At 41.2% G+C, this 25,787-nt stretch overlaps 1 protein-coding gene across 3 annotated transcripts in view; it reads left to right on the forward strand.

Moving 5' to 3' along the window:
- Positions 1 to 2,966: 2,966 nt before the first annotated feature.
- The window catches only part of MAPK11 (mitogen-activated protein kinase 11), a 38,353-nt gene continuing 15,532 nt past the window's right edge, over positions 2,967 to 25,787 (forward strand). For 2 of the 3 annotated variants that reach the window (XM_064142409.1, XM_064142410.1), the window contains exons 1-6: positions 2,967 to 3,152; positions 18,937 to 19,066; positions 19,991 to 20,049; positions 21,204 to 21,315; positions 24,287 to 24,316; positions 24,431 to 24,478. In XM_064142409.1, the coding sequence (XP_063998479.1) occupies positions 3,040 to 3,152; positions 18,937 to 19,066; positions 19,991 to 20,049; positions 21,204 to 21,315; positions 24,287 to 24,316; positions 24,431 to 24,478 (492 nt within the window). In that variant the 5' untranslated portion in view covers positions 2,967 to 3,039. Of the gene's footprint in view, positions 3,153 to 7,051; positions 7,073 to 18,936; positions 19,067 to 19,990; positions 20,050 to 21,203; positions 21,316 to 24,286; positions 24,317 to 24,430; positions 24,479 to 25,787 lie in introns of those variants that run through there. The other variant, XM_064142411.1, reaches the window with a different exon arrangement.

The following is a 25,787-nucleotide window of genomic DNA, read 5'->3' on the forward strand; positions in this document are numbered from 1 at the left end:
CCGCCAAAACAGGCGCAGGTACTGAGAATCCCCCAATGCAACAATTATTAGTAAGAAAGTTGCAATTTTGAACTGTGTTACATATTAGATTTGTGATTCCTAAACTGAGTATCAAAACAGAGCTAAAGAGAGAATCAGGAGACAGAAGTTACCAAAGATGTGTACGTTTTCCACAATGTATCAAACAAACAAAAAAAAAGTAAGTATAAAAGGAATGAAAAATAGCTGGAAATTAGTAACTCAGAATTGGCTAAAATAATAAGCTCCTTTGTTCTAGTGAGAATAATGTAAGGATTTGACTATGCAGTGCAACAGCCACAATATAAAAGTAATACCCTATTACACTATGTTTTTTCCTTAGGTACTTGCAGGAACTGCTGAGAGTCAGAGGGATGGCACATCACCTTCCTTCCAGGGCATGACATCCTGCAGACAGGGCTCTCAGTCCACACCTGACACCCTGTTCACCAGTTGTGAGGCTCACATAGCCGGATCCTGCCTCACATGCGACCTGGCATCTTAGTCTACCTTACTGCAGCACATGGGCTTCCCTCTCATACTGTGATGCCATATGTGAAATGCAGTGAGTCCCACTGACCTATCACCCTCCAGGCATCAGCACTTGACATGGTGAGAAACTGTCATAGAGTTATGCTGTCATCTGCCATTGGGGAAGGAGGGAAAGGGGTGTGTGGTGTCCACGTCAGTTTTATGGCCAGCCCAAGCGCAAACACTGCCTTAGGCAGTTTAATGTAGCAGTATTCTATGTATAGAAAATTGCAGTTCCTAGAGGAGCAATAGATGTACAGGGGAAGCTGTCACCTTACCTTTTCCTTATGCCTCCAGACCTCTCAAGAGTGCACTCACTCTCCTTTCCTTTGTACACACATATACCTGGCCAGCCTGTAAAACAGGAACTAAAAGACAAGAATGCAGCTGACAAAGGAGTTGCCTTTTCCTCTTCCACATGCCCCTCTGCAGAGCCAGCGAAGACAAGTGAGCTGCTTCTGCCATGAGAGAATAAGCTGCCAGGGCTTGCTTTATTGGTGGCTTCTAGAGACCTATAACCTACCCAGCTCTAAGAGAAATCAAATGGGCTGTCCTCCAACCTCTATATTTTTTAATATCTCACTCATTACACATCATATATGTAGTATTTGATAAAATAAAATAATCAAAGACAACCTCAGCCACGATCATAATGCGAGCAACCGACAGAAGCTCACAAAAGACAGGAAATTGAGAGTGACTGTAAATAGGAACACCACATAGAATTAACTCTTGTGGAAATTGCATTATTAGAAGCTTGGGCAGATATGAATAGACTCAACTTACAAAATCATGGCTGCAGTTAGCAAAAAAATAATATTTGGTGAGTGAATGAGGGCAAGATGACAAAACACCTCAAGAAACTAAGTAGAATAAGTCAGTCACTAGGATTGTTTGCACATTATAAAACATTTGGGCCTATTTAATTTGGGGGAAAGCAGACAGATGATAGCAATATTTCTTCTTCTAGGGTGACTGCACTGACATTCTGATTTTAAAATTCAATGTAGTGGTACTGAGAAAAATAAGAGGAATTAATGTATTGTTGGATTTTTCACACTGAACAATTCCTTCATATACTATGCCCTCTGCACAGAAATTCAAATGGGATCAAGGAGCAATGTGACAAGGACCAGAGATGCCTATTGTACTAGAGCAGGATAGAAGTGAGAATTAGACTATAACTTCAGGAGTACTTAGTACCCCTTGAGCTGATGGCTGCAGATAGAAGGCTGTAGTAGCATCATTCATGTATCTTTTTTAATGTGAAATGCACTGAGCAAATGTCAAAGTTGCTGGCACTGTTCACTCAGTTATAATATGGAAGTCCTGTTAGGCAACATGGACTGGATTTTTGGAGGTGGACCTTGAACCATCCTGTGATTTGAGCATCCACAACTCTTGCCTTCTGGCTCATTGTGCTCGCAACTATTCAAGCATACACATTCTGTACACTCACAATGATGCCCTATCATTACCTGAGTACCAATTTGTCAAAGTGAGCAGCCAGTCATGGTATGGGAACTTGCATTCCACACTGATTCAAAGGCAGATGCAGAACAACCTCCATACACCAAATACACCCAAGCAGACTACAATTATTAAGAGGTGTTCAAGGAAGCTTAAGAAGTTACAGAAGGAAATAATACATAGGAAAGTGCACTGGTAACACTGTACTGGTGCTGCAAGGATTCCACAAGTCATTGTGTAAAGCACATTTTGGAGAAAGTAAAAAAAAAAAAAGTAAACAAATCAGAGAAGCTTTCACTTTAATACAGATGCATGAGTTTTACAGATTTAAAGTTTTCAAGGTTTTTCCTCTATTATACTAGGGGTTTGAGGCTTCCTTGATGAAGCAAAGAGAGTTTCAGATAGGTGCATGTGGAATTTAGCTCTAAGGAGAAATTCTCGGTACCCAGAGACTCTCTCTAAGTCCGAGATCTGATCGGTGCTCTTCTGAGTGAGTGAGGGCCGAAGCTGGACCCGCGGGACCGCGGGCAATTCCCCTACTCAAACCTCAATACGATTGTACTCCTAGCGGGGAGAGTCTGACGGGCCGAGGAGGAGCTGCAGGTGATCGTGGCAAAGAAAGGTGTCATCACAGCTTTAAAAGTCCTGCAGGATGCCAGCTAAAGGGCCAGGTGGCCAAGCCCCCGCGGGGGGATGCGGGCCCCTTCCCGCGCATTCCAGCGCCGTGGTGCTGGCCGCTCTGAGGCGGGATTGGCGTTTTGTCACATCCCCCACACCCTCCTGGGTGGCCCTACGGGACGACACCGGGGCCTGCCCCGGGGCTCCTCGGTCTGTTCACTGGGTATCCTGACCGGGCTCCCCCTAGCCCCAGACACTCCCACCCTCTCAGCCTCCCGCCTTCCCCTCCCCTTCCCCTCCCGGTCCCTCCTCCCCGCTGGCGCCGGCCGTGCCCGCCTCGCTCTCCGCCCCGGCTGAGGGGCGTTTGCTGCTGCTGCCGCTGCCGGCGGCAGCTCTGTGAAAATGTCTGAGCGCGGCGTTTTCTACCGGCAGGAGCTGAATAAGACAGTGTGGGAGGTGCCCCAGCGCTACCAGAACCTCACCCCTGTCGGCTCCGGCGCCTACGGCTCGGTCTGGTAGGTGTGGAGCGGCGGGCGAGGGGCCGGGAACCGGCAGGTGCTGCCGGCCGGCAGCGGGAGGGGGCAGCCCCGGAGCCGCCCCGAGCGAGCAGACGGTGTCGGGGAGGCGGGGGCCCGTGCAGCCGGGGATCGTGTGCGCGGTGAGGAGCGGAGCGGCTGCCCGCTCAGCGGCGGTGGGGCTGGACCCGGTCATATCGAGGCGGGGGCGTGTCCGCTGGGCAGCCGGTGTGTGTGGCATCGTGCTGGAGTTCTCCCCCCTCTCAGCCGGCGGCGCCGCGGGGCCGGGGCATGCTTCGTCGTAACCTGGGCAACCGGGCCCGCCGCCGAGGGGCGGACCCCGCTGGTTTCTCCGCCGCTGCGCTCCCCAGGCAGCCGCGCTGGCCGCTCTGCTGCCCCTCCAATAAAGGGGGAGTTGTAAAGATGCTACCGCCTGCCCACCCCGCCGCAGCGCGACCGGTGCCGTCGCTCCCCAGCGCCGGTTAAAGCCACCGGCCGCTGCGGGGCTGTGCGTTTGCTGGAGCCAAAATTGCCCCGAAGCTGAGAATTTTGCACAGTCATGGCGCGTCCGAGCCGGGAGGGAGAATCGGCAGGCAGCGGCGGGGCGCAGGAGACCGCTGTCAGCTATCTCCCTGCAGCCTGCCTGGGAGGGCTCACAAGCGGCCCGTGGCCCCATCGGCTGCGGGCCCGGGCTGTGGTTATGGGTACTGCACCTTCCCGGTGGAGAGAATAGCAGGACTGCCCTAAGAGCCCAGGACACGAACGGCGAGGGTGAATTCTGCCCTCGGAAGCTACAGAATCAGCCATGAGATGGGGGCCGTGTCGGCAGGGCAGGGCAGGGGCCAGGCAAGGCAGGCCGGCAGCGGAGGGTCTCTCCCGGCCGTTTCAGGGGAAATCAGTTTAGGGCAGATTGCTGCCCAAGGGCTTCAGCGTCTTGGGGTTTGCGCAAGAGTTTATCACATCTTGTCATAAAATGTTTCCTTCTTTTTTCCCCCCGGTAACTACTATATCAGGTTTGCACTTGAGAGAACTCCCAGTGCAGTTTGGGCGATTATTTTCCTATTCAATACACATTTAACTATGCTTATAAAAGCTTCGAATCAATTTTTGGAAATAAGAGTAGTGTTTAAGGGGTTTCTGGAAAAGAACGGTGTTTATTTTGTAAACTGCCTAAGTGGAATTATGTAAAAACAATCCTTAATGGGCCTTTAAATGTACTGCATACACACACACACACACACACCCCAAAAAAAAAAGTTTCCTGTAGAACGGAACTTTTTGCCTTGGAGTAAACTTGTGCAATAGTCCCTCGCTTGTTTCTCTTCACAGTCAGATACAAGAGAACATTTATGGAGTTTTGTGTTTGTTGCTTCCTTCTCTGTGAAATGCCTCAATTCTATCCAAACAATCGGAGAAACTCTAAGAACTCTATGTGAAGTACTTATGAATTCTTCTCTTTTTATTCTTTCAGGCTCATATTTGCACCAGGGAAATTGAGGCAAATCTTGTTTGACTGTTGGCATCTGCCATTGTAGTTAAGCATAGAGTCCTGTGACCGATGTGCATAGTTTCACAAGGACCTCATCCTCATAAAGATTTTTGTTTATCTTCTTATTTTACAAACTAGGAGCTGGATATACAACAGGAGAGGAACTATTATTATGTTCTGATTGAACCTGCATTTCTGGTTATTTTCCCCATTTATGCTGGCATAGTTTTAAGGGAAGACCTGTTTAGCTGAATTTTGTAATGACATGTCAAGGCGTTTGAGAAATTGTGAAGGAAATTAAAACATGTGGTGGTTCACTTGCAGCACAGCTGGTGATTCGTTTGTTTAAACTATTAGCATTGTTAATTCATTGTACTTGCTTCTTTTCTGTCTGCAAAGCCAAGGAAATCCTAGTATTTTATCAGTGGAGAAGCCTAAGAACAAGGATATGAAACAGAGTTGAAGATGCTATGGGAAAAGTTTTCTCTAAAATATATACTTAATAGAATGCAGCAATAAAGTATTACTCAAAAGCCTTATTAACAGCAATGAACTAAAAACCCAGACAGAATCTTGGATGTAAGGAGAAGGTTCACATCTCTCTCAGAAGAGACATCTATTTTTAGTGCCTATTGAAATGGATTTTTTCATCCCTCCCTGCCCTGTGTGTATGTGCTTTACCCAAGAGACCCATGAAACATAATCGTTCCCTGGAGTAATAATGCTTTTGTGAATAATTGTACTCCTATTCAGTAAAACATCTAAAAACATAAGTCTTGCAGAAACCACCAAAATTAAACAAATTCTTAAGTGCTTTGCTGAAAGAAGCCAAGGTCCTGACCTCCAAGCACTGGCTTTAAAACAGGAACAAAGTTGTTGTAACAAATCTTTTTCTACCTCAGTAAAACTCTGGTCCTACCCTTTATGACAGTAAATGATCAATCACATCCAATAGATGGGTGCAACTGAAGTGATAACTGATAACAACAACGTATTGTATGTGTTTGTGTTTAACTTCTGCTTCCCCTTTTTTTGCTTGCAGCTCAAAATCAATAGAAGGCTTTGTGTCAGGAGGCTATGTTTTAGCACAATTTATTGACAGTTTGTAAGTCCAATAGAATTTGGATTTCGCTTAGTTTTTATGAGCAGATTCATCAACTGTGCTGTGGAGATAGATTAAAAAGTGTCTTAAAACAGATTCAGTTATTGAGAGGTGTTTTTGTGAAGTGCAAGGCTTTCCAGTACATTTTCCTTGGGTTTTATTTGGTTGTGTAATATATATATACATATATAAAAAGCAAGGCTTCCTTAGCACAAAGAGCTTTACTGCTTTTCTTACATTTTTTGATGAAACATAAAGTGCAGTCCTTGGAAATCCTCAGAACTTGGCTACACTACCAAGCAGAGTTGCACATCAGCATCTACCTGAACTGCAGAGAGAGCTGTGAGGTTTCTCCCTCCATTACTTCACCCCTGCAGTACATTCAGCAGAATTCTGTGGAGAGCTTCCTTTTACTTGGAGTCTTTTAAGCTATTGGATGGTCTGTCATTTGCTACTGCCAGATCTGATTTTTTTTATTAATTTAGGATATTTAAAGCCCTGTGGAAGTGTGGTGTGTGTAGAAGTTTAATTACATTTAACGTGATCAATGGAGCCTTCATCAGTACATTTGGGTTAATTTTTCGTATTTCAAGGATTGTTTGTGTGCCAGCAGATATCATAATCTACATGTACAACTGTTTCTTTTTGAGTTATTTTCTTTTTGTTCTATAGCTTTGCTTATCAAGATGAGTGGGGCTTTTTTTATTTGTTAGGTTTGTTTTATATTAGACAATTTAACTTTTCCTCAAGCAAAAACTCAGGTAAAATGAAAGTTTTCACTGAAAATGGATTTTAAGTGTCCACTTTCTAAGATGGATTTATCCCTCACAGACTAGGCACTATCCCCGCTAACTGTGAGTTTTAAGAAACATGTCTGATTTTAAGTGCGGCACTTAGGCTGATAACCATTACATGGGAAGCAAACAATTTTCTCAAGGAAATCTTGGAATCATGGAATTTTTTTGTTTGGACCTCATCGAGTCCAATCATCAACTTAACACCACCATGACTATTAAACCATGCACTACATGTAGTCAAGTGCCATGACTACACAGTTCTTGAACACCTCCAGGGTTGGTGACTCCACCACCTCCTTGGGCAGGCTGTTCCAATGCCTCACCTCTTAATCTACAGCCAATTTGTTTCAGTTCCAGAGAAATGAGACAATTAATATTTAAGATCAAACTTCATTTTAAACTCTATCTCTTGTGATTTTGCCTTTTAAATAAGAATTCTAGCTATGTTTGATTCTTTCAGCTGCTCAGTGATACTGCTTATAAACTGGACCTCTGGCCTGCAGCATCTCTGCCTCCCTGCTATATTAACCTGGTAGGTCCTTAGTGGCTTGGTACCTGTCCACTTTTCCTTTTGGAGCTGATGTCACCACCTGCTTGAAAAAGCATTTCTTCACTTATTTTTTTAAGGACATTCTATTATACCACAAATTATGTAATGTGGATGTATTTTTTTTGTTTACCAATTAGGGTTTTGCTTGTTTGGATTTTGTTTGCTTGGCTTTTTGTTTGTTTGGAGGTTTTTTCCCATCCTCTTTTCATGCCAGCTTTTATAAACTGTCTTACAACCTACTTAGTCCTATTTTTGCCTGGGAGTTATATACAGCCATCTGCATTGTGCTGTCTCTGATCTCTCCAACAGGTTACTTTCCATTAGCATATTGCAAGCTTTGTGTTCTTCCTTCTTTGGAAAAAAAAATTAGATCTTGCAAGATGAACCAAAGTGACTCTAGAGTTTCTTGCCAATCAGAAACTCCTGCACTATTTCCTCAGAGGCAGTTTGCGTCAACAGTGCATCATGGAGTCCTTCTCTTTGAATTTTAGAAGTATGCAGTGCTTAACACCAACCCAGGTGACATAAGACATTTTTCAAAAAGCAGCCTGCCAAGTCAGAGTGTAGTGGCACAGGCCTCTGCTCAAGAAAAGTGGGAAAGCAAATCCCACCTTATTTATACAGTACAGCACCTCAAGCAGCTTTCTCTATACTGCAAACTCTAAATGCGTGCTTAAGATCCATGAAGTTTTTCTCCCAGATAATTTGGGGTTAAAATGGGGGAAGATTGAGTGCTGTTAAGACTTGTCTTTTGATTTTAGGAATTACAAGTGGGAAAATTGGAGTGGGAGGCTTTACTCCTAAAGTTTAACCCCTTCTTTCACCTATCCACCCCATCCTGTGCTTCTGGTTAGACTGTTTCAAGTGTTTTGAGGGCAGTAATTAGCAAGACTGGAATACAACATTGCTGATACTATCCTTTTCACGTTGAGGATCTCTAAGGGCATGCTTAGACAACTCAGTATCCTGTGAGGTTTCTTTAAAGGCTGAGCTAATTTGTCTTTGACAGACAAAAAGTCCTTCATCCAATTGTGGAAGAATTTCTCACCAGTCGAGGACATAAATTTATAAACATGAGCAACCTGCACTGAGAACGTCCTTGGATCTCAGCTAGCTCAGGAAATCGAGCTGTAAACAGCTGAGCACCCCATACACAGCTGCAGTGGGCAGAGACTAGATAACCAAAGGGGCTGGAGTGGGTGGTGATGGAGGCTGACCCTTAGAATGTTGTGATAAGCTAACCTATGCATGCCTTACATGTAACTCTGGACCCTCTGACTGTAACCAATCTTGGTGGAGCATGCCTCATGCTAGAAGTGTATATAAGTCACTGCATCACAGAAATAAAGTGGATTTGACCATCTAGCCATATTGGTGAACAAAGAGGCATTTTCCCATAGCGCTCCACCGATGAATTCCCAACATCCAGTATTGTACGTAATGACTTCTGTATGTCTTTTTTAAAGGGACCTTTTACTTAGCTGTAATGATATTAAGTATATTATTTCAACTTCAGGATCAGGTTAGTGGAAGTACCATGTGTCACTGTAACATTAGGTGCTAACTTACATAGTAAATGTTAAACTTTTGAAGCTTAGTAGTAACACACCTGCTGTATATTTAGTAAATCCAGGTGGAAACTGAAGACTAGGTCTCCACAGGCTGAAGGCAGAATCCCAAAGACCTGTAGAGCTAGTTGATTTCAGTGGATTGTTTATATTGTTCCTCTTTCAGATTAGATCTTTTGTTTCCAATTCAAAGACTTTATCAGTAGGACATTTCTTAAGAGTGAGTGTATGTCGTAAAGATACATAGATACAAGGCCTTGAAAATGAGCTTGCAGTAGGGAGGAGAACTACATAAAAGGAGTTGCAAGATCAACATTATAGGTTAGGATAAGGATCTTCGCAGGAACATTGCTAAAATGAATGCGTAACAATAAATGAAGCAACAAAAAATGTTGCAGAGTGAGAAAGATCGTAAGAGGAACATGGTGAAAGGGCTGTTAGGAAGGAAGACACAATGGAGTTTGCAGCTACAAAGCCAAGGATGCAAGAAATTTTGTGGGAGGTACATGAAGGAAGATGGAAGAATATTTCTGAGAACTGACCAGGGAAATTTTGCTAAAGAGTTTTAAGTGTGGTTTTATTGGAGTACTGGAAAGGAGTGCAGGTTGCTCATTATTCCTTTGCCCAGTTTCATTATTCCTTTGCCTTTCTTTCCAGACACTGGACAAGTGTAGTTACTGACTTTGGAAAGGAAAGGGAAGTGGGATGGCAATTAGTGGAGTCAAAGTTTCCATTTTAAATGAGGCTGTCTAAGAATGTTTTTAATGAAGGAGACTGAATCAGGAAGGTTTTTTTTTCTGGAGCAGGATGAGAAGTGCTGTGACAGATATCCGTATGTAGGATACTGTCATTAGGGCTGTGGAGTAGTTTAGGAGCAGAGGAGAAACATCTCTATGCATGAGAGAGTGGTAGAGAGGGATTTGTAGGAGGGGTGAAGTAATGGCAAGCTCAAGTAGTGGGGAAGACCAGAAGACCAGCTTATATTGTGCAGGTTTTCTTTCCAGAGGAATTTTTGAGAGAGAGGAGCATGAGATGGAAGAAATTGATACCATTTAATATTTAGATGCTTGTAGAGAGACAAAACTTGAAATGTGAAGGAGACGTTGGGGAAGGAATGGGGAAAAGGACAAGAATCAAAGTTAGATGTGTCAGATTCGGTTTATGGGATGCATTTGAAAGCACCACTTCAAATTTTATGTGCAGGTTAGCCAAGAACATTTGTAGCTGTAGCTTCAAAGCCCAAAGTTTAACTACCTGGCAGTCTTTTTTAATGAAATGTTAAACAGAGTACATTTGTCATTAGCAGTGTACTGGCTTAGTCACAGCTGACAGATCTCCTTGTTTATGTACTGACATTGGGCTTCTAGGCTATCTAAGATGCATTATTGGTTTAGTATCCATGAGTTGGTTACAAATGCTGAGGAAGCTAACAGCTTACGAGTTCCACTTTCTCTGTTTTTCTCACATGTGTGGTTTTAAATGCATCGTTCCCACTGATATAATCTCTACTGTCTATAACTTCATCTGGAAGAGTGACTGTACCTCTGGAAAGTTACTTGAAGTCTTTGTGGAGACATAAGACAGATCAGAAAATAATTGCTTATGGATTTAGAGGCTGATACAGCATTTTTGGTAATTATATTGTTATATTGAAAGGTACTGATGTATACATGTAAATATATCGATAGCAATTATCTTGACGTGTTTTTCAGTGTCTGATCAAAAGTGTGTATATATTATTATGCTGGCTATGGAACAGTAATGTTGCTTATGTAAGAGATTTTGTGCTTTTGTATTTGGGTCTAGTGGTAAATTAATCTGAGATAATTGGCAGTGATTGAACTAAAGGCAAAACAACTGATTCTAGTGTTCAGCATGGCATGTTGGAATAATATCCAAGAGATGAAATGTAATTTTAGCATCCAATAACCTGTCATCATCAAGCAAGGGATTTTTTTTTTCAGTAATGATGAGATTAACATGTTTCAGAGCTGCCCATTACTTACCCTCCTGCTTTTCATCTTGCTACCAGCTTGTTCTCCTTTATGGTTTCCTTCATAGATGTTGTGATTTGTGTGGTTTAGTAAACTAACACTCTGTACTTCTGCTCTTAAAGGGTGGGAATCACTTGAAGTTGCATAAATTAATAAAACATTTATAAAGAAGAAACATGAACTGTTTCTTGGGTTTACCATGAGTGATCTTTTTCTGTTGTTCTCTTGCTGCATTGCCAATAGCTATTATGGTCTGTTTTTCTGGTGGTGTTGTTCTGGCTGTTTTGAAAAAAGATGCTGTTTTGGCTTTCCCCAATACTATATCTCTCTAAAATGTAGCTCTACTTATTAAAAGAATATATATTTAAAAAAACAAACAAACAAACAAAAACAGCTGGTTTTTAGAAAGGAAGAGAAAAATCCTGGAGGAGGCTTAAAAGACAAATCTCCCAAGCCAAATCTTGCAAGCAAAACCCAAGACTGATGTTGTTTGTGTGAAGAGTTTCTTTTGCATGTGACACTTAGGAGAAATGTAAAAAAGGGTTGTTGTTTACTGTGGCTTTGAGGAGCTAATTTTTAGGCACTAAAATGTGTCCTGGGGCAGGACTCTCATGTACACCTTTTCTATCTTACTTACCAGTGCAAGGTGCAATAAGGGCTTCCTACCTCAATCATTAGGTTCTCTCCATGTTAAGACTTCTTCAATGCTTTGCTTCTTAATCCTTGCTCACATATGCCCTTCGGCTGCTGTTACTTGTTTCTCAGTAATTCAGGATCTTACAAATTAAGGACCTGTCCACAAGGAGAGGTTCATGTCTCTTGTAATGGGTTGAGTCAGTGGGTACACAAAAGGATGGTTAGGATATAAAGGATATCTGTGGATCTAAGTTTGAAGTTGTGGCTGTGCTAAAGACATGGCAGAAATTTTGTCTGATCTCTTTTTTGCTTTCTTACTCAAATCAGTAGCTTCATGCCCATGTGACACTGAGCATTTTTTCTTTGGTGATTCATGGTTTTTATGGTTAGTTTGGATTTTTGTGGCTTTGGGCATTTTGGGGGTTTTTTGAGGGTTGGTTGGTTAGGTGGTTTTGGGGTTTTGTTTCTTGGATTTTTTTTTTTCCTCTTAACACTTACATGGAATGGAGTATCTTCACATATTAAAGAGGAATGTGACCCAGTGAAAGAAACTTGTGTTATGCTGCAATGAAAAGAAAGAAAAACAGAGGCCTAGAACAATATAGGGAAAACCCAGTTGCAGCGTCCTTTTAAGGATCTGCTCATGTACGGCATTTGCTCCAATTTTGATACAGTGTGTCCAACCAGTTTTCTAACTTCTGATACAGAGATAGTAACAGTTTTGCAAGATAGGACACTGAATTGAATTATGTGAAGTGGAAAAGTTAATCTTCTCCAATTGGTGTGGGTTTGGTTTCGTGTTTTGTTTTGTTTTGTTTTTTCCCATTTAACCCCAAATGAATCACCCAGAATGAGTATATCTAATTATTTGTACATATATAATGCTTCCACAAGCATAAAATCGCCGTTTGTAGACAAGTAAAACTTCAAGGTTATCTGGTATGACTGGGATTGAAGTAGTGACTGACATGGGCAACCTGCAGCAAAAACTTGCCGTTTGCTGCAGACACAAGACTGACAACACATACAAGCAGCTTGGATCATGCCTTCGCTCTGCATCAGCTAGAGACCTGAATTGGGTCCAGGAATGAAGAGAGCTTACTAGAACGAACAGTGCACTCAAGCTGAACTTTTTCCAGGCACTGTGGGTAGTAGTATGTCTAGCTCATAAGCCCTCTCTGAGCCGAATGCATTAGGAAGTTCAGGAACTGGCTGTATTCCTGGGATCAACTGGACAAGTTCTTCCTGCACTGGATATCGAAGTTTTCTAAATAGGATGCATGTTGTTTTCATGCATGATTTGTCAGACCAGGCTCCTGCAAGTAGCACTCCGGTGTTGAAGTGAATTTGATCCTGAAGGCTAAGTAGTCATAGCAGAATAGGGTGCCTTTAATCCCCCCAAAGCCCTAAAGGATCTGAGCAGCCTGCACACATGAATGGCTTGTCTGTCCAGTGTTATTGTTGTGCAATCACAGTGGATAACCTGTCTGTGGGTACTAGGGAAATGACCACATGTTGAGCCATGTTTATAAACATCAGCTACTGAAATTCCATGCCCCATCAACAGTCCTAAAGTTAGCATGAAGCTGCTAAAATCCTGTCCTTGCTGCCTCCTGAGACTTTTGACTTCATGAGTTTCCTACATTCAAACTTTTCTCTGAAACCTTAAGAACTAGGTAAATGTGCATATAAATAGAGATTTGTGCTTCATCTAGTGGAACTTCAATAGAATTATTTAATATAGGAACTGACAACACTTGAAAAGATAGGGCTAATTTAAGCACTGATTGAAAATCACACTAAGTAAACATCTCTAGTCTGTGAAAATGATGCCATCCCTATAAGCAGAATAATAGCTTTGTATTCTTGATCTTGGAAAAGACAGACAATAAAAAATGTCATAACTGCAAAGGTTTCTGGGTCAAAAATGATCCTATCTGGAAAAGTTATTGTGAAGATTGTTGCTGTGCTAGTTTGAAGCTAGCTAGAATGTTTCGGTAAGAGGAACTAGATTACAGGCTGTGAAAAGGAAAACAGAATGACCTCTATCTCACTCATAGGCTTGCTGAGAGATACAAGAATCCAAACATAGGAAACTCACTTCTTCTTGGGGCATTGCCTGAGCTTCATTTCTCTCTAGCCTCCCTGCCACTTCTCTGATTAATACACTTTGCTTCCTAACCCCCTGGCCGAACCTCCATTCTTCCTTGGGACTAGGGTAAGGTTGAGAGGGGTGGGGAGAAGGTGAAAGGGCAGTTGGGAGCCAAAATAAAAGATGTAATGGTTTGGGTGTTACCCACACCCCCACACATTGGAAATCATCCAGACTAGACTCAGCTGGCTCTGGAAATTGAATGAAGCTTATTATTTACAGCTAGCACAGTATACAAGCAGATATTTACAGTACATACAGTTATATACAGAAATACACAAGGTAAAAGATAATACAGAAACACAACTCCCCTCCCAGAAACCTGAGTCCCCAGGAGGGGCTTCAACCACCCTTTCACCTTCTCCCCACCCCTTTAAACCTTACCCCAGTCCCAAGGAAGAATGGAGGTTTGGCCAGGGGGTTAGGAAGCAAAGTGGATTAATCAGAGAAGCGGCAGAGAGGCCAGAGAGAAGAAATGCAGCTCAGGCAATGCACCAAGAAGTGAGTTACCTATGTTTGGATTCTTGTGTCTCAGCAAGCCTATGTGCGAGCATTCTGTTTTCCTTTTCACAGCCTGTAATCTAGTTCTTCTTACCAAAACATTCTAGCTAGCTTCAAACTAGCACAGTTGCAATGTTGTTTCTTGTAAATTTAAAATATAGTAATAAATGTGTTTCTATTTAAAATTATGGTAGAATGTCTGCCTAAAGCAGTGTTTGTTTATTCTGTTGAGGCATATGAGCACAATGCTCAAAGATGATGACAGGAATACTGGCAACATGCAATTAAAAAGTCACTTAGTTTCACTGCCTACAACAAATGAAATGCTAGTAGTAACGAACAAACATGGCTGGAAAATTACATCCATTTGCAAGTATCAAAGTTCATCTCCATTTTACTGTACAGTTACATGAGGTAACATCATAAGGAGAGGTTAAGATGCATCAGAATATATAGTTTCAGAGCGACTCAGGAAACAGTAGTTAAACCATTGGAAAGATTATTTCTATCCTAAGTGCAAATGAAAATAAACCAGGTATAAACAAGTGACAAGTGGTCAACCAAAGCTGAAGTCTGTAGAAAAGACTTACAAAAGAAAAAAGCACCAAAAGTTTCTAGCAGTTATTTGTGAAGCAATGTAAACACCTCTGCTAAAGAAGCCCTCTCCTGTCTTGACAGAGAGTTGCAGAGAGTGTGAGTTGGTTGTCATGCAGGGAAAGGGAAGGTGAGGGGCTCTAACCTTAGTCTTTTTCATTAAATCAAACTGATTAACAGCATGGGTTGGAGTTTGGTTACTTTGATTTTAATTTTTTTTAAGAAGATGGCTTGAATGATTTTAGTTGGGCTGATGGCAAACCTTCAAGGAAGGGTTTGCAGGTGCCAAGCAAGAGGGCCCATGTTTTACTGAGCCCAGAGACATTCTATGCAGGGACTAGTCCGAAGGCCAAACATTCTTGGAGAAATCAGACACAAAGGGAAGCAACTCATCCTGCTACTGAACAATTTACTCAGGGAATGATGAGGGGTTCAGGGCAAAACTCGGATTGCAGCTGGGATAATGCAATGATAAGAGGGGTAAACCAAATCTTAAGTAAGAGGAGGAAGTGTACATAGGGAGGAATGCAGGCAATGGCTTACTGCTTGAAAAATGTGTTCACAAAGGCAGTAGCAATGATCACAGGTGCAAGTCTTCCTTGGTTCTGAGAAACATGAAATCTGTTAGTAACTTGAATTATGATGATAAACGAGGCAAGGAAAGAGCCTGAAGGCATTAGCTCTTGATTATCATTTGGTACAGTTTCTTAACTGCAGAGGTACTCATTTAAACATGCCTATGTAGCTTCAATTCATGATTTCCCATTAGTGAGCTCAGGACTCAAGTTGCCATTTGTTTTCTTTCTTTTTTTCCTTCCTCTCTTTCCTTATGAGCTTCCATCCTGTGTCTAAAAAGCTGCTGTCATAAGAATTAACGAAGCTAAAAAACCAGTGTTTTGTGCCATCTGAAAGCTTTGCAGCCTTGAGACAAATGGAGGGTAAAAAGCAATGCATCTTAAAGATCAGTGGTTTTTAAACCACTGAAACCCACATTTGACCTTAGAATTGGGAGGAGAGGGATATTTATCATGATATCAGGATTTAAAATCTAATTCTTCCTAGCTTTGTATAATGTGCATAGTATTTCACAAACTGGCACGTGGGTGGGAAGGTTTGTGAATTACCAGAAGAGCTGAGATATTAAGCACAGACTGCTGTTTGGGGCAGTATCATTTATCTGTGTGCTAGTTTGAAGCAGGGTAGAATGTTTTGGTGAGAAGAATTAGATCATAGGCTGTGAAAGGAAAACAATGGTGATGTCTACTCCCCTCAGAGTCTTGCTGAAGAAGAAAGGAAAAACATTAGATAACACTCTCGCCATTTTGTCACACTCTGCTTCTGGCTTCTGACTGAGCTGCATCTCCCTAACCTCACCTTCCACTCATCTTTGCTTCTTAACCTCTTGGCTGCACCTCTATTCTTCTTTAGGACTGGGGTAAGGTTGAGAGGGGCAGGGGGAAGGTGCAGGGGTGGTTGAGAGCCCCTTCTGGGGACTCAGGTTTCTGGGAGGGGAGTTGTGTTTCTGTATTACCTTTTACCTTGTCTATTTCTGTATCTAACTGTATATACTGTAAATATCTGCTTGTATATTGTGCTAGCTGTAAATAAATAGCTTCATTTATATTCCCAGAGCCGTCTGAGACTAGTCTGGGTGATTTCTAAAGTGGGGGGGGGGCGGGGAACACCCAAACCATCACAATCTGATAAACATTTCCTTTTTCACTAGAAAAAAAGTTGGAAAGGATATAGAGAATATGTGTTTGTGGGACTTGACAATGTTCTCCAGTGGCTTTGCTGGCCAGGATAACACTCAGGGCAATTATATCTAATCTCTGTTACATTAACAGCTAAGCACTGACTTCCTTTTTATTTCTTCAGAAGTACTTCTGCAACCTTTATGTCATCCCTGTGGCCAGTCACGTGGACTCATATCTCTGTTGTTGGTTCTTCTCACAGCAGTTGTTCCTTGAGCTGCTTTGTGTATTTGAGCAACACAGCGTCCTCATATCCTGAATACCTGTATCCCTGCTGTATTGCTGGAACAAGTGGTATCCCTCCCATTCACTCCTCAGAGTGACACCAGTCTTCTCCTTCTTCCTGTACTTGCTTTCTTATGCCCAGGGAGTGTCTTTTCCAACGTACTCAGCAAAGTGTAACCATGTACACTTCTAAAAGTTCCCTGAAGGTCCACTTCTGTGATGCCTGCAAGAATCTAACTTAGTAATCTTCTTATCAGTTTCATGTGTCTCCTGGGTGACTCACTTATTCTGCAAGAAATCTGTTGATTAAATCTACCTCCTCTGTTTTTAAGCCCTTTTGTTATTATTATACCAGGAGAGATTTGGGTTGGGTATGACAAAAAATGTCTTTGCTGCATGAGTGATCAGGCACTGGAACAGGCTGCCCAGAGAAGTGATGAAGTCACAGTCCCTGGAGGTGTTCAAGAAACATGCAGACATTGCACTTAGTGGGCATGATGGTGTTGGGTTGGTGATTGGGCTTGATGATCTTAGAGGTCTTTTCTAACTTGAATGATTCTGTGGCATTCTAAAAAAGCAACCATCTTCCCAAATGCCCCTTAAGTCTGCACAGTGTTGGTCTAAAATAGCTGTCAGCCTCCTGTGCATGGGTAGATTTAGACTGAAGATTGGGAAGAAATTCTTCACAGTGAGAGTGGTGAGACACTGGAACATGTTGCCCAGGGAGGTTGTGGATGCCCTCTTCCTAGAAGTGTTCAGGACCAGGTTGGATGAGGCCTTGAACAACCTGGTCTAGTGGCAGGTATCCCCACCCATTGCAGGGTGGTTGGAATCAGATGACCTTAAAGGTCTCTTCCAACCCAAACCATTTTATGAATCTAATTTCACTGTTTAAAACTAAAGAAAAACCCCAAACTTCTGCAGGATAAACATGTGTGAAGATTCTTCACTTGCTAATGCTCTCTAGCAGGCTTAGATAGTGTTATCCATGCTTCAGACAGAACATTTCAAGGTATTCTTTATTCAATGGAATTTTAACTTAATGAATAAGAGTAACAGTATAAAGATTATTTTTTTTTTGTTCTTCACAAGATGTGAGGGTTTGGGTGTTACCCACCCCCCCACTCTTATGAAATCACCCAGACTAGACTGAGCCAAGCTGGAAATTGGAATGAAGCTTTATATTTACAGCTTAGCACAATATACAAGCAAATAGTTATGATATATACAGCTATATACAGAAATACACAAGTTAAAATGTAATAAACACAACACACCTCCCAGAAGCCAGAGTCCCCAGGAGGGGCTCCCAACCACCCTTTCACGTCCTTTCCACCCCTCTACCTTATCCCAGACTTTGCCTTATGTTCAAGGTGAGTTTGGAGAATTGGCCAGGGGCGTTAGGAAGCAGAAGGATTAGTTACACAGACAGCAGGATAGGGCAGGCAGCCAGAGCCAGAGAGCAACTGTGTTATCTATGTGTTCCTGTTTTCATACATCTCAGCAAGCCTATGAGTGAAGTAAACATTACCATTGTTTCCTTTTCACAGCCTATAATCTAATTCTTCTCACCAAAATATTCCAGCCAGCTTCAAACTAGCACACGAGATAGTAAACCGAATCTTTTTTGTAAGGTCATGGAGTAATAGAGAGATCAGTTTTATTCCTGTGCTGCGTCGCAGACAGCATTTATTGATGGCTTATGCTTGTCATGTATTTCTAATGCACAAAAAACCAGTGAGTTTCCCTCCTGTGCTTTTGGTGTTTTATTTAGTGACCTCTTCAGTGGAGCATCTTCCTCTGTATGAATTTAAGCACATGCTGTGTGGAGTGTAAGATAGGTACCTGTGTTCACTTGTTACCAGCATTTCCCAAGAAAATTGTGTGGCCTTGTCTATGTCATCCTCATTTGATGCCCATTTTGTGGCATTATCACCTAGAAAGATAATGGTTATCTAGTGGCAGCCTATCTCTAATTAGTACAGACTTCAGCTTATTTAGTGAGACTCATTGTCTGAATCCTCGTGTTCCCTATGGGCCTTGCCTTGGAGCTGGAGGCTGAAGCTGTGACAGTGGTACTAATTCTCTGGTTGCTTTTTCTGCTATATGAGGAAAGGTTACCTGTGGATGAGTCCTGAGCATTATCATAAGCATCAATAATTTGCTAGATGGGGTTGGACTCGATGATCTCTTTGGGTCTCTTCCAACCCCTAACATCCTGTGATCCCGTGAAAACAAGGGAACTGTCTTTGGATACTTTCAGTTAACGCTGACTACCTTCACTGGTTGCAGTTCCTGAGTAGAAGGTGAAAGAAAGCAAAGAAAGGAGCAGGAGCACACAAAACCCCACAGATTTCTCTAATGAACTAGCTGTGAGCTTTGAAGTAGGACGTGCCTTCAACATGGACTTTTTCTTTTCCAGTTCAGCTTATGATACCAAAACGAGACAGAAGGTGGCAGTAAAAAAGCTTTCAAGACCTTTTCAGTCACTTATTCATGCGAGAAGGACCTACCGAGAGCTTAGGTTGCTTAAGCACATGAAGCATGAGAACGTAAGTGAAGACTGAGTTCTTTCCCTTCAGATTTTCAGGACAAAAGTTGACGATATAGACATAATTTCAGTCAGATACAATCATTACCAAAAAGTGATGCAAGTCCGGCAAGGTAGACCTAGCCATCTTCTGTGTAGTGAAGTCACTGAGCTTCTGAGACTTTGAGTAAAGGCTGTCTTTTTATTTTAAAAGTATCTAATGTCATCTTAAAGATGCAGCTAATGAGATCCAAAGCAACCAGTTCTGCTTTTCTCTAACTAGAGTGATGGGAATGTTCTGCCTCACTACAGTTGGATGCTCTTGAAACATCAATTCAGGGAAAAAAAAAACAAACCTCAGACCTACTTTTGTTGCATTTGGATTCTGCTGAAAAATTAAGAGCAGATACTTTCACTGGAATTAACAGCAGTGTACCCCAAATAATGGAGTACTATTCTAAATTTATAGGGCAAACAGTTGATTTCAGTGGTAGTATTCACCTGCTTAAAAGTAACTTGATGAATTGAAGCCTGAATAAAATATAGCAGGTTGAAAAGTATTCTGCAGAAATGATACTAAAAAAGTTAAACACCAGGTCAAGAAAACCTATTAAACTGTGCACAGTCTTAAGTATCAAGAGGTGTGTAAGCCACATGCCACCTTGTTTGGAATGCACCTTTAATTTTCCTGCCTTTATTTCCAGTTGCCTAAACTCTAGTTGTAACTGCTTTTGCTGTTATTTCCATTTTCTGCTGTTTGTGGAGACTGCTGAGGCTGTACCTGTACAGACCAACTATTGTGCCAGTTGTATTGAGTTTTCAGGAAGACCATGTGTCATGTTGTTAGAAGTCTCATCCTCAAAATATTAAGCACTGCCAGTACTAATTGCATGCTCATTACTTTACAGATACCTGAAAATAAAATGTCCATTCCCTCATCTTTCAGGTTATAGGATTGCTAGATGTCTTTACACCTGCAACATCAATAGAAAATTTTAATGAAGTGTAAGTAAAGTTTTTAAATCATTCTGACTAGTTAATAACTAAGTGAGTACGTACCACTCTGATGTGCAAAGGGAAGCACTTCATTTTCTAATAGACTTGCAGCCACAGTTGGCTTTGTGTGAAGTCAAATAAATCTTTTTGCAGCCATTCCACAAAAGAGAAGGCAAGATAGTGAGCCTCATTTTTGTGTTGTTTTTTTTTTGTTTGTTTCTGTTTGATTTGGGGTTTTTAATGATCATTAATCAAGATTATTGTATGTGGTAAATTATTTGATATTACATAACTGTCACTAACCAAAATTTTTCAGTTCAAGTATGTGTTAGCTGTAGATTATTTTTTCACAGCTAGATGGAATAGTTTAGGAATGCAGGAAGGAATTCTGTTAACTGAGACAAGATAAATTTAGGCTAGATTCCTGACTAACCTAGGATGATGTGTATTTTGGCGTTACTCAAACATAAGATTTATGCTGAATTCCTCTTAGTTTATGTCATGTATAAGCACTGACATAAACTATTTACCAGAAAAAAATGGTAATTAATATAATTTTTCCTCCATAAAAATTAGTGGCCAAACCTCTTTGACCCTGGGGCAAAATTACACAAATGAGAGCTGTGTATGATGGATGCATACTTCTGTCCCAGCACTGTTTTTTAGAGCATAGTCATTGTTTCTGCAAAATTTGTGACAAAATAAAACTCCAGCAGGCATGGGGAAGGAAGTCACACAAAACACTCTTTTTTCAACCAATCCAATGTTGATTTTCATCCTCAGATATTCCAGGGCCTTGCAGGCACTGTAGATTTAGTGCCTCAGGCTCCCACTTTGATGTTGGGTGAGGCTTCCTGTTCCTGTCAAAATATGATGGGTTCTCCCCCTCACCAAACTGGTGTAGTGCGTCATGGAGAAAAAAGAGATAAAAACTTCCACTGTACCATGAGGATTTTTCTTTTTCATGATATTAAATCTCACAGCTGTGATTCTATTATTAAAGCTCATAACTGATTTAAAGAGCATAACCTATAAACTGCATTACACAAAAGTGGAAAAGGAACCTGTAGTTATTCCTTACATGTGCTGCTGTTAGGAGTTACATTCTGAAAATCTTAAATGTGATGTTTTTTTGTCTCCTTCTCTCTGTTTCATTTTCACAGGTATCTTGTGACAAATTTGATGGGTGCTGACCTGAATAACATCGTGAAGTGCCAGAAGTTAACAGATGATCATATACAGTTTCTTGTCTATCAGTTACTTCGAGGGCTTAAGGTACTGGCTGAATGTAGGAGGTTAGAGTCAGCAACTGAAATGTTGTAGCAGCAACTGTTCTGCTGCAGTGACAGTACTTAAGCACTTTTTAATGTCTTGATTGCTGCCTTGCACACACTCTAGAAATCAACAGTTCGGTTTTTTTCTAACCAGAAATAAATCCCAAAGCCTGTCAGTGCTTACATGCACAACACATTTTAATACTCCCCTTGAACATAAACTTTAGATTAGTGTCTATTTAAGTTACTATTGGAGAATCACTTGCTATATAATGTCTCAAGTGAATGTGTTCTGTGGCACACAGTGTATGTGTGGTTTAGGCACTTCACCTGTCACAAGAAGGTTGCAGAAAAACTTCTGAAAAATGTGAAGCTGATAAACGAATGGTATGGCAAGTGACTCTCATTTGTGCTTTGAAAGGCAAGAGACAGTTTGAAACTCTACAGCTCTGATTATTGCAGAGTCACATGGGTGATGAGATAATGAAGTTAGTTGGGTTCTTTGGGAAATGTCTGGAAGTAGTTGCTTGTCCTAGCAGTGTATGATGTTGCAATCAGTCACCTAGTGTTTACTTTGTAAAGTCATTGTTTCCTTTAATCATATCGGTTAAAGTGTGTACAGTTGGATAACAAAGGTGATTGTCAATGAAGCTGTAGCATTTTCTTCTGAAAGAATTAAAACATATAATTTTGCTGCCATTAAACATGTGTCTACAAAGAGAAGATATAGAAAATGCATTCCCTTTCAAGGTGGTGTTTTCTTGGACCACCGTTGATTTTTCTAGGTATAAGCAAAAAGAAAAGAGATAAATCAGCTGCTTTAGTAACCAGGTGAACAGTAATTGATGTTTTAGGTATGGACAATAACTGTGTTTCAAAGCAAAATGTGGTAAATATTGGCTCTGAAATACACTCGTTGCATCAAATCATAGAATGCAGTGGGTTAGAAAGGACGTCTAGAGGTCATCTAGTCCAAGCCCCCTGCGGTAAGCAGGGACATTCCCAGCTAGATCACATTGCTCAGAGCCCCATCAAGCCTGACTGTGAAAGTATCCAGGCACAGGGCTTCCATCCCCCCCAGACAACTATTCCAGTGTTCCATGACTCTTGCAGTAAACAATTTCTTCCCTATGTCCAATTTGTATCTACCCTTTCCTAGTTTAAAACCACTGCCCCTAGTCCTACAGCTACATGCCTTTGTAAAAGGTCCCTCCCCAGCTTGCTGGTAGGTCCCCTTCAGCAGGAAGGCTGCTATAAGGTTTTCCCAGAGCCTTCTCTTCTTGCTCAACAACCCCAGCTCTCTCAGCCTGTCTTTGCAGGAGAGAAGCTCCAGCCTTCTGATAATTTTTGTGGCCCTTCTCTGGACCCTCTCCATCAGGTCCATATCCTTCTTGTGTTGAGGGCCCCAGAGCTGGACACAGTGCTCCCAGTGGGGTCTCATCAGAACAGAGTTGAGTGGCAGAATCATGTCTCTTAATCTGCTGGACATGCTTCTTTTGATGCAACAGCAAGTCACCTGTGTCTGAAAGAATAATTCTTACACACATATGTGGGTTCTGTCAATTTAAGTGAAGGTTTTAGTGATTAAAAATGGCAGGACTAAGCCCTTACTTGCTTTGTCTCATTTGCTTAAGTTAACAAATTAATGAGGAAGATGGATTCTGGAGTTAATTGTCCAGCTTGTGATTTTCATTATAAAGCTATGCTGTGTCAGATCAAAATATTAGTAAGAACTGTGCTCTAAAGGGATTAGTAATTACAGAAATGCCCTCAGGTGCACAGCAAGGGGAGGGGAAATCTGGAATTGAAATTCTAATGTTGCATTAGTTGAACATTTGATCATATTTAACTTTTTGCTTACATCTACACTGGAGTCATTACAACATATATTTGCATATTTAGGTGAGCCTTGGGCTCACTTCTGAGTGTGCTTAGGAGTATTGAGCACAGGCTTCATACCCTGCAGAAGACATTTGAGCAGACGAAGCATTAGTGTGGAGCTGCATAGTTTGGTAGGCTCCTGAGCTGGCTCATAGAGGACTGCTTGCTGGCGCTAAGAGGAGCTTTTGTCATTGTCTCAGCAAAGCAGGGACACAGCTCCTTCTGTCACAAGTGGCGTTTTGGTTTCCTTTTCATTCAGCTGCTTGCAGCTCTTACGAGGAGCATTCAGGGGTGGCCCTGCCCTTCTGATAAACAATTCATAGGTCTGAAACAAGACGAATGCTCTTGAATTTTCACTAGATTTGGATTGATAAGCACGTCTTGCATGTAATCTCTATTCCTAAAAAAAGAATGTGAATCCACCTCTAGAGAATAGACGAGTTTCAAAGTCTGTATGATCCTGGTCAGTAAGATAATTGACTATTAATCCTAATGAGTGAGCAGTAGGCAATTACAGAGTAAGCTTCTCTCACTCTTGGAGTTTTAATGTTTTATGTGAAGTAGCAGAGGCACTAAATAGCCACTAAAATACTGCCTTAGGTCTTTGCTTTGCAACTGGACCCGAAGTAGTGATATGATATAGGTAGGTATTTTGGTCAATAACCCGTCCCAGGATGCAAATATTTCTTACCCATATTCAGCATTTATGGTATGGGTAGGTGTTTATAGGAGTCAACCATTCTGCTCCCTAAGCCACTGACTTCACTAAACTGCTAAACGTGGATATCCAGATACAACTGGGACAAATGGCAAATTGATAAGAAACTTTCAACAGAAGGATCACCGCAAGTGCTGTTTTTCACAGCAGAGTCTAGGGTTCGTGTTTGCTCTTCTTGAAATGTTGAGCTCTGGATAAGTCAAAACAAGGTGAGTTTGAAGTTTGTCATACCTCTGTTTGATCGGAAAATGCAGTGTGATTTAAGTCTCTTCTGTATATAAACAATCGGTCTCAGAAGTGAGAAGATAAGACAAGTGACATACTTTCCTTCACCTCTAACTTCAAATCTTACTTTCTCTTTTCCCTTTAACAGTACATTCACTCAGCTGGAATCATCCACAGGGTGAGTTCACTCATTGTGATAATAGAAATGAATGGAGCATGTCCCTCTGTGCATCATTGTAATATACTTTAAAAGGTATAAATCATACTTGACTAACTCTGTGTTCTGCTACAGGACTTGAAGCCCAGTAACCTAGCCGTAAATGAGGACTGTGAATTGAGGGTAGGTATCATACTGTTGTAAAGATGGATGTTGTAAAAGCTCTCAAGATGGCAGTTTTGTGAGAAAACATTAGCTACTGTTTTTATTTCTGACTCCATTAAGTTCAGCTGTTTGCTATTTTTGCTCCCCTGGCATAGAAAACCTATTTCCATGAATGTGTGTTTCTTCTCTAATGCTAATTTAGTGTGAACACAAATTTGTCTTTGCAAGATGTTCATCTTTACTTCCTCTCAGATGGTATGTAGGCTAATAAGTTGGCTCATGAATGAGTGCTTGACTGAATATATTTGGAAAGTTTAACCTGTGATAAGTAATCTGTATCTACTCAGTTTAGATGAAGCCTTGCAATGCTTCTATTTTTTATCTATAGAATTTACAACCTAATTATATGGGAAAATATGCCAGTTACATTGCCAATTACAACCTCAGCCGAAAAAACTAATCATAAAGACCCCTGCACTCCACAGTTCTCAAATGCTGTTTTAATATACACATTTATATCAATTATATGACACTACATAACAAGCATCATACTCCAGTGACGGAAAAGCTATCTTCTAGCTTTCTAAGCCTTGAAGCCTAAGAATGAGTTAGCATTTCTCCATGACAGCCAGAAGCGTATGATGTAATAACTTTATTCCAATTGTGAGGGACTTAAGAAAACATTTCAAATACTACAAGATCAGCAGAAAAGAAAAATCACAACAGTGAATAAGAGCAGTGCAGTTAGGTTCTTGCACCAATCCAGATCTGTGGTGAGAAATTGCAGTTTCTTGTTTGGTTTAGTGACACTAGCAGATGTTCAGCAAGTTTCATGATTATCCCTTTAATGTTTTCATGCATGTATTCAGCATCTGTGAAATTTTATGAGTCATCTGGGTCTGATCATGCACTCTAAAATATGTGCTGTATTTTTTTAGTGTAAGTAAAGGAGACTTTGAATCTTTTCCCCTTCTTTATTTGTTTCCATTACTGTGGTATCCGTGCACCTCCCCGTCTACCATTTGTTACACTACTCTGCTTTGTTTATATATTTAGTTTTACTTCCTTTGATACCAAATTGTTTTCTAGTAGAACATCTAGTGGATATTTCCAGAAACAAACAAAAAAGGGAATAGAAAGAAAAGAAAGGAATATATTTTTTGTGTACATATATGATAGCTGTTTAAGAAAAATATTGGTGAAACCCCTTATAAAAGTAAAAGCATTAGTGTTTGAGTTTCATGCTATTATTCATGCCTTGTTTGCCTCATGCTTTTATTTTTGCTTATTTAATAAAGGAATAATGCTTTTAAAGTATATGAGAAGA

This window comes from Pogoniulus pusillus, chromosome 4 (assembly GCF_015220805.1).
Source record: "Pogoniulus pusillus isolate bPogPus1 chromosome 4, bPogPus1.pri, whole genome shotgun sequence".
In the NCBI taxonomy this organism is placed as follows: Eukaryota; Metazoa; Chordata; class Aves; order Piciformes; family Lybiidae; genus Pogoniulus; species Pogoniulus pusillus.